This window comes from Etheostoma cragini, chromosome 18 (genome assembly GCF_013103735.1).
Source record: "Etheostoma cragini isolate CJK2018 chromosome 18, CSU_Ecrag_1.0, whole genome shotgun sequence".
Taxonomy (NCBI): Eukaryota; Metazoa; Chordata; class Actinopteri; order Perciformes; family Percidae; genus Etheostoma; species Etheostoma cragini.
The window spans coordinates 3,069,763-3,080,877 of NC_048424.1; the positions used below are offsets into that span (position 1 = coordinate 3,069,763).

Sequence of the window (11,115 nt, forward strand, 5' to 3'; positions counted from 1 at the left end):
TAGACATACTATACTATGACTTTTAATGATATTTTTATGAAATACTATACTATAACTTTCTATTTTTATAATATTTTTAGACATACTATACTATGACTTTTAATGATATGTTTATGACATACTACACTATAACTTTCTATTTTTATCATATTTTTGGACATACTATACTCTGACTTTTTATGATATTTTATGACATACTATAACTTTATATTTTTATAATATTTTTGGACATACTATACTATGACTTTTTAAATTTTTATGAAATTCTATACTATAACTTTATATTTTTTTCATATTTTTGGACATACTATACTATGCGTATTTATGATATTTTTATGACATACTATAACTTTCTATTTTTATAATATTTTTGGATATACTATACTATGACTTTTTATGATATTTTTATGACATACTATACTATAACTTTATAATATTTTTGGACATACTATACTATGACTTTTTATCATATTTTTATGACATACTATACTATAACTTTATATTTTTATAATATTTTTGGACATACTATACTATGACTTTTTAAATTTGTATGAAATTCTATACTATAACTTTATATTTTTATAATATTTTTGGACATACTATACTATGACTTTTTATCATATTTTTATGACATACTATACTATAACTATATATTTTTATAATATTTTTGGACATACTATACTATGTCTTTTTATGATATTTTTATGACATTCTATATTATAACTTTATATTTTTATAATATTTTTAGACATACTATACTATGACTTTTAATGATATGTTTATGACATACTATACTATAACTTTCTATTTTTATAATATTTTTGGACATACTATACTATGACTTTTTATCATATTTTTATTAAATACTATAACTTTATATTTTCATAATATTTTTGGATATACTATAATATGACTTTTTATATTTTTATGACATTCTATACTATAACTTTATATTTTTATAATATTTTTGGACATACTATACTATGACTTTTTATCATATTTTTATGACATACTATACTATAACTTTATATTTTTATCATATTTTTGGACATACTATACTATGTCTTTTTATGATATTTTTATGACATACTACACTATAACTTTCTATTTTTATAATATTTTTAGACATACTATACTATGACTTTTAATGATATGTTTATGACATACTATACTATAACTTTATATTTTTATATTTTTGGACATACTATACTGACTTTTTATCATATTTTTATGACATACTATATGTACTATAACTTGTGATATTTGTGGACATACTGTATGACTTATTTTGAATTTTTACAACATACTATAACTTTTTAAATATTTTTGCAACATACTATATGACTTTTTTTGTGTTTTTACAACATACTATACTATGAATATTTATATTTGAGTGATATACTATGACTTTTTTGTACTATTTTTGTGACATTGTATGTACTATCTCTATTGTGATATTTCTTCAACATACTATACTGTGACTTTTTATGATATTTTTAAGACATTCTATGACTTTTGTAGTAATCCTCGCCCTGCTTGTACTAGTATATTTATTTTTTCTTCCCCTTGTCTCTTACCGATTCTGTGCAGACTCCTGAGAAAATGCTTACAAAAAGCACACAGATGTAAATTTTCAGTAGTTTTATTGAAAAATGCCTCTTCTGTTTTCAGAAATAAATAAGAAAATAAGGCTGTGGAATTCACAATCTGCAGTTTAAACATGAAGCAGCAATACCACTTCCATAGTGTTGCACACAGGTTTCGACTGCATTCGATACTGAGAAAATTACAAGAATTACAACAACTATATTCTGATTAAAACAAAATGAAATGTACCAAAAACATGTACTAAATATACACCACAGACATGCAATTCCACCTTTTGTTAAAATTAGCTGTGACTGAATAAAGAACTGATAAATATCAAGTCTAGAGATAAAAAATGAAAGCTGTGTTTAACTGCCATAATGAAACTGAACCTCCGTTAGAAAACAACACTGAATGAGAAGGAATATATTTAACGTACTGGATGATCTGTTAACAACCATTTTCTGTCTTTAGCTTTGTTACAATGAGTGAAGTAAAAACAAACTGGATGCAAATATGTTACAAGCAAAAGACACAAGTTACGTTTTATTTTTCTTCCGTCTTTTTTGAAACACTCGTGCCAAAACTCCCTTCCCTCTGTCCACACCCTTCACAAAAATGAATATTCACATACGTTTTAAGACATTTAAAGGCAGTTGTTCCAATGAAGTCGAGGTGTCAAACCCCGTTTTTGTGTGTGTGAATAATGTGCATAAATCCAAACAACGAACCGGTTGAACAAGACAAAAAAATAAAGAAAAAGAGAACATGGCTGGTCTTATGATGTTAGCCTGTTGGATGCCTTTCTTGATAGTGATCTCTTTTGACGCTGGTTATTCGACAGTTCTTCCTCCACGGGGTCTGGGACTACTTGGGTGTCGGGTTCAGGTGGATATTGGCCTGCTCGGAGATAGCGTTTGGGCCAAGTGAGCATACGTTTCTCAGTTTGTCTCAACATGCACAAACAGGCTGAAAATGTTCTGTCTCTGTGACTGCTGGCAAAAGCACTGATGGTCAGTAAACAGCAGGGGCGTGTCCACTGTACAGTTTGGGACATCACTAGTTAGTGTTTTTTTTCTTTTCTTTCTTTGGATCACATCTTACTCTATTTAAAGATTTTGAACTAATATATTGCAACAGATCTTCTTAGTGCAACCGGCTGCAGATAATTATAATTACTTACAAGTTATACAGTTCAAATCACACAGCTTCTTTTGAATTCTTGATGCTAAAAGAAAGCTAGCAAGCTAAATTGGAAGTGCATTTAAACGTTGATTGGTTAATTAGCTCTTGTGAATTTGGCCAATCAACTGTTAGATTCTAGTGGGTGTGGGATCAGGTTGAACACGCCCCTGCTAAACTCTCAGTGCAGTTATGTTTTTCCCTTCTGTTAGAAGGCATTAGTCACTCATACGTTTTCTACATAAAAGTCAAGTTCTTCTACCAGCAGCCTGGAGAAACATTTGGGATTGCATTGCTAGCATTTTATGTAACATACGTACAGTATAGCTGGTTTGGGTGAAAAATATAAAATAAAACAAAAAAAGGAAAAGAGAAGTGTCAAATCTAAACATCCAGGCCCACAGGTGCAGAAGTGATTGAGTGTGGCCCTGAGCAGTTAAACAGCTACAAACACAACGTGGGCAGTAAAACAAAAAGAATCATACAAAAAAAAGAGGCGTTTTTGTTGGCATTCAGCAAGCAGCAGGTTGTTGATTTGCAAGGCACAAGCTTTAAAACTACAGCTGTTAAAGACTAAATGTAGTGGACTTGATTTAAACCTCATTTACAAGGCACAAATTAGTTTATTTACACGTCACATCGAGAGAAGTGCTGTTAACAGAGTTGTTGCTGTTGCTGGTGATGCTGCACGGGTTTCTCTGTTAAAAATCCACCTTTGTTAGTATTTGTTTGGGTTGTTGTTGTTGTTGTTGTTGTTGGGTGCATGCTCCTCCAATGAACACAACGTTTTCTTTGTTTTGGTCTTTGGCTTCAAGATGCAAACAGGCCACTTAACAGGTCGGTGCCATCATCATCACCACTGCTGCTGCTGCTTTGTTCTATTGGCTGAGTTGTTGTTGTTGTTAGTTTCCCTCTTTGTTGTTGTGGTGTTTTTTTCAGCATAGTTTGTTAATGGTTTCCTTCAGCGATTATCCTTTTAAACAAAAGAGTGTTTCAGTTACAGGACTTTAGTTTTGTAGCACAGTGAAAGCAGCACAGGCGGCATAGAAAGTGTGCTATGGTGAACCTGAAACAGGCCAAAGATGGAAGGTGTCAGTTAGCTCAAAGCAGAGAACACTGCGAATAAACAACTTCTGAGGGTCTGTAGTGATTAGGGACTTTTCACACATGCGTTAATCCTCAAGAAGCATTCCAACATTTTGGGAGGTCCCTTTATGCTGTCTCAAAGCCCAGAGACACTGAAACCACTGCTGCTACGTTCTACAAACTACCCTGAAAAAGACATTATGTGAGGCTGAGTGGGGTTTTCTTTACACTGTAAATATAGTAATATCACAGGCAGAGGTGGGTAGAGTAGCCAAAAATTGTACTCAAGTAAAAGTACTGTTACTTCAGAATAATTTGACTCAAGTAAAAGTAGTCATCCAAATAATTACTTGAGTAAGAGTAAAAAAGTACTTGATGAAAAAACTACTCAAGTAGTGAGTAACTGTTGAGTAACGTCTGATTTATTTCTTAACACAAGCATCAATCAGACAGACAGAAATACAAAATAATCATATTTAGGCAAATTATAGTTCATCCAATCAATAAAATAAATTAAAATTAATTTATTAATTACAAATTAGCTTACTTGAGAGACTTGTCACATCAAATTTGGATGGATACTTCATGTGTAAAACATACTGTATGTAACCTAAAAGACAAACAGCCCTCCTGGGGGTCCTCCTGGTCTACGTTGCCCTGGCGACTTTTGATTCTGCGTCTTCGCTTTGCTACGACTGTAAAGCTAACCTCCTTATATGTCTATGGGCTAACCTGTCCCGCTGCTGAAACGAGTGTGGTCACGTGACTGCACAACGACGTGTGATTGGTTAAGCACAGTCACGTGGTAGAGCCTTCAGGGGAAGACTCTCTCTCTCTGTCAAAATAAAACATAAAAATGAGACGTACGTGGGGGTAAAAACAATGAAGCGTAGTAACGAGTAACAAGCTCAATGTAGCCTAATGTAGCGGAGTAAGAGTACAGTTTATTTTTCACTAATCTACTCAAGTAAAAGTATCGTGATTTAAAACTACTCCTAGAAGTACAATTATTTCAAAAACTTACTCAAGTAAATGTAACGGAGTAAATGTAACTCGTTACTACCCACCTCTGATCACAGGTTGGAAATAGTGTTATAACTAGAAATCCTGCTTTCAAAATTTTAAGTTTTGGCATTAAAATGTAAAAGTTGACTTAGATTTTATCAGACAGCATATGAAGGCCTTTACCAGAGTCTGATCATTCCATCTTTAGCCTAGCTTAGCACAAAGATTGGGAACAGAGGAAAACTGCTAGACTAGCTCCACCAGAGGGAGATTTACATGTCATATGTTCTTCATTAAAATGGTGAAGAACTTGAATAAACAGGTTTTCTTTCCTTTTCTATCTTAATGACATTCAAATATTATTGGTCTCAACACAAGCAGCTATGCAATTGCTTTAACAATATGATATATTCATTTAAATCAGGGACAATCTTATCAACAGCTCCATTTTATCTGATACCAAAGCAATCAGACGGCTGTAAAGTTGTTGGAACGTGTGTTTCTTTTCTCTTTTGATGGAGCTAGGCTAGCAGTTTCCCCCCAGCTTCTCGTCTTTGTGCTAAGCTAGGCTAAATACGTCCTGCTGTCTGGATACTGGACTCATATTCACATTTGATTTAGAGCAGACACAAAAAAACAAGTGAGCCTCTCAAAATGTTGGAGTGTTCCTTTACAGTTTGGTCCCAAATTGAAAAACCCAACACCAGTTGATTGGAACAATTAGCAAGATGTTATTGAATAAAACCAGAATAAAGCGTGTGCAGCTGTAGCTACGTACCTCCGTATCCCTGGCCGTTGTAAGGAATACCGACACACTGAGAAGAGTCACAGTATCCAGGAGGTCCAGGAGGCCCGCGGACTCCGGCATAGCCTGGTCGCCCGGGGGGACCACGAGGTCCGGTAGAGCCTGGAGGGCCAGTGGGTCCTGTTCTGCTTTCTCCAGGTGGACCTGGGGAAGGGGGGGGGGGGGGGGGGGGGGGGGGGGGGGAGACACACACAGATCGTAACTCATAAAGTACTGAAGGAAATAAGGCAGGTGACACCCAATCATCAGCTGATATTCGCCTTGTTGACTGATAAACATCTGCGAAATTGCAGAAAGTTCAATGGCAGTGTTGATTGGTTAGCATGCTGCTACTGTAGCTGCTCATTGGCTATTATGATGTAAGAGTGTACCGGTGATAAAAATTACAGACCTCTACATGCTTTGTAAGTAGGAAACCTTAATTCGTCAAATAACTTAAAGATTAAGTCATCCCAACTGCAAAGCCTTTTTATCAAGTTTAGATTAATAGAGCAAGTTTATTTTGAAAAAATGATTCTCCAAATCATTGAGTGATTCTACTCCATGTGTTTGGGTTTTTATGATCATTTGAACAATAGAAACCCGTTTATAACTATCGTTATTTTACTGTGATCTTACTTTCTTGCAAAGCTGCCCAAAGTAAAAACCCCAGGGAGTGTTTTGTGATCTTTAAACCAAACCAGATAATTAACGGCTTTGTGTCATCATGCTCACATTTCAGCTGGAAATAAAACAAATTAAAAGCTGTTGGATCTGCTGCAGACAGTCTCGGGCACAACATTCGGAACATAGGGAAAAAAGAAAAAAACTAAACTATGAGAGGGAAAACAAATGAAAGTGCTGATGCTTTTTCCCTCTCTGCGTTCTGTCTAGACAAAGTGGGCTTGGAAAGGTTCCGTCGGTCCTCCTCCTCCTCCTCCTCCTCCTCCTCAGCATGTGTTGTGAATGAATGAGTCACTGCTGTTCACTTCCTCCTTCTCCAGGACCTTTCCCTCTCTACTCCTGCTGTTTCACAACTTGACCTTGTGTGCTTCAGACTGGATTGTGGGCTGAGTGGTGGGGCTGCTGGGTGGATGTGTGATTAGCGGAGCGGAGCTCAGGCTCCGGGCACGATGACGACATGATTTCTGTGGTTGTTTGAGCTAATTTTAGCTGCTGCTTCGCAGACAGTTTTGTTGTCAGAAATTAGAATTCCTCATGGAGAAGACAGAAACCACGCACTCTAGCTTTAATCATAGTTAGAACTGCAAAGATAAATCAATTAATCGCCAACTGTTATGATTAATTGGTTAGTTTCACTCATTTTTCTATTGAAAAAAGGTCAACGTATTCACTTAGGAGCACTTAGGTTCAAAGTCTTTCTTTTTATACGTTGACATGTGGCTGATTTTAAGTGCCTACCTTGTGGTTTGGGGGCGAACACTCTATCCAATTTACAATTTAAATCCAAATGTATGGTTTTGCATGTTTTAGCGCATTAACAGCAGGCACTTTATGTTACCACTGACCAGGTTGTACTGTAAAAATAACTTATATATGGAAACTATATTACCCCTTTTTCTTGAGAGATATCAAACATTAGCCTTCGCAGCAGACAGTGAGATTGAAATGAAGTGGGAGACGTACCAGCAGGTCCTCTCGGCCCTTTCTGTCCGATTCCTGATGCTCCTCGTTCACCTTTCTCTCCTGCAAGACCTGAAGGAAATACACAGCGTCAAAATCTGTCTGGTCACAATATTCCCGTTAGTTATAGATTAATAATTATAAAAACACAAATGCAAACAATCCTAAATTAGTGTTGATACAGACCGAGATGGAGGACAGAGAACAACAATAGGAGCTTTTCTTCATATAATCATGGTCAAGGGTCATCTTTTAAAAAACACTGGGACTCCTCACCAGGGATGTAAACGCCCTTAACTTTAACCTCATTGTTTCATCTCTTATTTAAAGTATCGGCGTTCTAACCGATAAAAAACGTCTGACTGCACTTGTTAGATGTTGATTAATCACTTGATGTGATGATCGTTGTGCTGTAAACACACTGATGGTTCTGTAGTAGGTAAATGAAATAAAGTGTTAAGACAACCAACAACCCTTAGATTCTCTACACCAACTTATTGCATAAAAGCTTCCACTTCTAGCAAGCCTCGTCCTCCAGTGTATTGAACTTCATGTGATGCAGCTTTATCGTCTCGATTTTCTGAACATGTTTTTTTTTGGGGAATTCTGCAGATTAGTTTTATGCTTTTGTTCAGGAGACACTAAATATATACTTGTTGCTTGTTGAAGGTTTAGTGATGGAGCTTTGTGCTGGTTTTGTGCTTTTTAAATAATCTTGCTGCAGCCAGTCCTCATGATGAAGCTGTGTTTAAGTTCGCTCTCGCTCTCAGAATTACAGTCGCACCTCTCTCCCCTGGCTGGCCGGGGGATCCTGGACTTCCAGGGAAACCGTTCCTTCCTGCGGCGCCGGGCTCTCCGCGGGGTCCCTGCCTGCCGTCGGCCCCTGGAGGCCCCGGAGGGCCCTGGTTGTTGCGGTGGTCCTTGTCGTTGGGGATCTGGTTCAGCAACGTGTTGATACGAGTCATTTGTGCTGCAACAACAGAGGAGAGACCAGTAAGTGACAGGACTCTGAATCAACAAAGACTGTTTGGAGCCACAAACGCTTCCTGACTTACCGCCAACTAGCTGCTCGCAAACTTGTCTGGCAATGGATCGCATCATGTTCTGAGGAGCAAAGTCGCCCTGCGGACAAGGAAGGAGTGGAGATAAAGACATGTGACCTGAGGTTTATTAGAAAAGTTTGTACAATTGACAACGAGCAGCCGTTCCTCTATTTGGTTGCTGATTAAAGGATCCAGTGAGTGTCATGTAGAAAATGATGTTACGGCAGTTTCTATGGCGTAGCTATGGCGACCAGCTGAGAATCCGGCCTACGCTGAGGAGGAACTATCCGCAGTGGAAAACAGAAAAAAGTACTAGTACCAAAAAAGTGAGTCGAGCCGAACTGTTTGGTAGAATAATTCATATGTTGTATCTGGCGCTTCTGTTGTGTGTAGGAACTTTGATTGTAAACTACATTTCCCATGAGTACTTGCATTACAAACAAGCTTTGCTCAGCAGATCTGAGGTTCCCTTCTGTCAAACTGTAATCCATGACTGAAGGTTTTCTGATAAAAATTAGATACATGTAGGATCGTTGGATTGCAGTAATCCTCTCAGAAACACGCACACCAAGAAAAGTCATTTAATAAGTTCAGATGTACTCACTCTCTCGCCCTTGTCTCCCTTTGGACCGACAGCACCCTAAAAACAGACAAATAAAACCGCTCAGTTGTCAGAAAACCATTACCTCAAAGGCTGGTCGTTCTAAGCTGCCATGACAGCGAGGACACCTACATTAACACCAGGGTCTCCGGGGTTTCCTGGTTTTCCTGCGCTACCTGCTACTCCAGGAGATCCTGGAGGTCCCTGCAAGCAAACAAAGAAAAGTACCACAAGGTTGAGAGGACAAAAACAAAAGCTTGAATATAATCGTTATCACATTAGCCAATAAAAAAGCCTCTTCTCTGCTCAGAACACGAAGCCCTTTCTATTGCGATAAAAATCTTCTTTGTTATCAGAACAATAAGAGTTCACTCGACACCTCGAGCTTGTTAAATGTGAGTCATGTTTTCTGCTCTCTAAACACCAACGCCAGTTTGTCCTTGAGCAAGGCACTTAAATGCTTAATTGCTTCAGCTGGGTTGACGCGCCTCACTGCCCTGCCAACGGGGCATACATGCTACAAACCGTTAAAACTCTTACCATGGGTCCGGCGGGGCCTCTGGGTCCTGCTGCTCCTTCCTTTCCTTGAGGGCCCTGGAAATAAAAGATCCGGACTGAGAAGCCGAGCTGATGCTGTTGGTGTGTGAAGGATTCAGAGCATGGTTGCTATTAAAAGCAGCCTGTCGTACTCACCCTGACTCCAGCTGGTCCGATAGGGCCGACATCACCGCGTTGACCCGGTAAACCCTGCAAACACGAGAAACCAAATCAGAGCTGCGTTTTCTTCGCTCGACCGAACTCTCAAACTGGTTTGTTTCAGCACTAGATTTCTGCGTGTCGAACACTAAAATCTAATTTGCTCAGATACCCCGCTTGCCAGTTTTATTACCGGTCCGCTTTGGTCTTTGATGCCTCTGCATCAGATTTACAGGCAACATAATTCATTCCAGATCAGTTTTATCGGCCAATATAAACCAGTACCTGAGTGGTCTGCATGTCATTAAATGCATGTTGCTATAGCATCTGCTCCAACATGCTCACCTACAGCCTGCTCCGTCAACGTCCACGTGGACTTACACTCACTGTCAGTCATGACTCCACAGTGTGCAGCTCTGCATGAAGCTATGGACTTAATCACCGGGACGTCACGCTAAGACAAATCACTTCTATGTAGACCAGTGGCTGGTGATTTATAGTGGAGTTATATTAAATCTGCAAACTTTGTCTCTGCGGTTGTCATTTTCAGCAGATATATCTCATGAAATGGCAAATGTATGACAAGCCAAATAGGCACGTTATCAAGACGCATACGCGCTTTTTAGTGTGTTTATCAATGCCGTTTGGTCTCCATTGACTTACACCATCTTTAAATAGCATGTGAATTTACGCTAAACCCAACCGGTTCTTCTTTTCCTAAACTCAACCCGCACGTTACGTTTCCTAAACTCAACCGTTGCTTTCTTCTGGCGATAACACGGCAAGACGCTTTTAGGTTTAAAATTTCCAAATCAGATTCGACTCTCCTCCTGAAGTCTGCTTCTGAGAAATCTTTGTGTAATTACAACTCTGCCGGGTAAAAGCAAGAACACGTATAGACCGATTAACACTCAAAACCAGCGCTGTTAATCAGGGGGTCTTGTTCTTGGCTTTCCGCTCTGAATCCTCTCAAGCTGAAGAACTGTCTCAGTCTGTTAAAACGCCAAACTAGTAGTCAATCTGTGAATTATCCCCGTCACTGTTTAAAATCCCCAAAACCCCCCAATTTTTGCACTTACTTTCTGTCCAGGTAATCCCGAGTCACCACGGTCTCCCTTCGGTCCAGGGCGGCCCTGAAGGCAGAAAACAACATGAATGGACTTCATGAAGAACAGAACAATAACACAAGATTTAGAAGCCACGTGTTCTGCCAGCGTGTCCATCCAAAAGAAACAATTCATCCAATTTAAAAATCACTTCTGCAAGGGGAGACTTGCTAACACAGCTAGCACTCGTAGCTTGCTTAAGATAGCAGTAAGAGGCAGAGGTAAGTGATCCCTCGGACTACCTGGAATATGTTGATCTTTATCTGACAGAGGTTTGTGACAGTTAGAATCTACGGCCCTGACCATGAATCTGGAGCAGCATATATACATATATGTATGTATGTATGTATGTATATATATATATATATATATATATATATA

General features: G+C 38.4%; 1 protein-coding gene across 5 annotated transcripts in view; it reads right to left on the reverse strand.

Moving 5' to 3' along the window:
* Positions 1–1,626: 1,626 nt before the first annotated feature.
* col12a1b (collagen, type XII, alpha 1b) overlaps positions 1,627–11,115 on the reverse strand; it is a 133,351-nt gene continuing 123,862 nt past the window's right edge. For 4 of the 5 annotated variants that reach the window (XM_034899320.1, XM_034899316.1, XM_034899319.1 and 1 more), the window contains 10 exons: positions 10,708–10,761; positions 9,626–9,679; positions 9,473–9,526; positions 9,065–9,136; positions 8,936–8,971; positions 8,344–8,410; positions 8,073–8,258; positions 7,292–7,360; positions 5,639–5,809; positions 1,627–2,487 (listed from right to left, as the gene is read on the reverse strand). In XM_034899320.1, the coding sequence (XP_034755211.1) occupies positions 2,366–2,487; positions 5,639–5,809; positions 7,292–7,360; positions 8,073–8,258; positions 8,344–8,410; positions 8,936–8,971; positions 9,065–9,136; positions 9,473–9,526; positions 9,626–9,679; positions 10,708–10,761 (885 nt within the window). In that variant the 3' untranslated portion in view covers positions 1,627–2,365. Of the gene's footprint in view, positions 2,488–3,707; positions 3,743–5,638; positions 5,810–7,291; positions 7,361–8,072; positions 8,259–8,343; positions 8,411–8,935; positions 8,972–9,064; positions 9,137–9,472; positions 9,527–9,625; positions 9,680–10,707; positions 10,762–11,115 lie in introns of those variants that run through there. The other variant, XM_034899321.1, reaches the window with a different exon arrangement.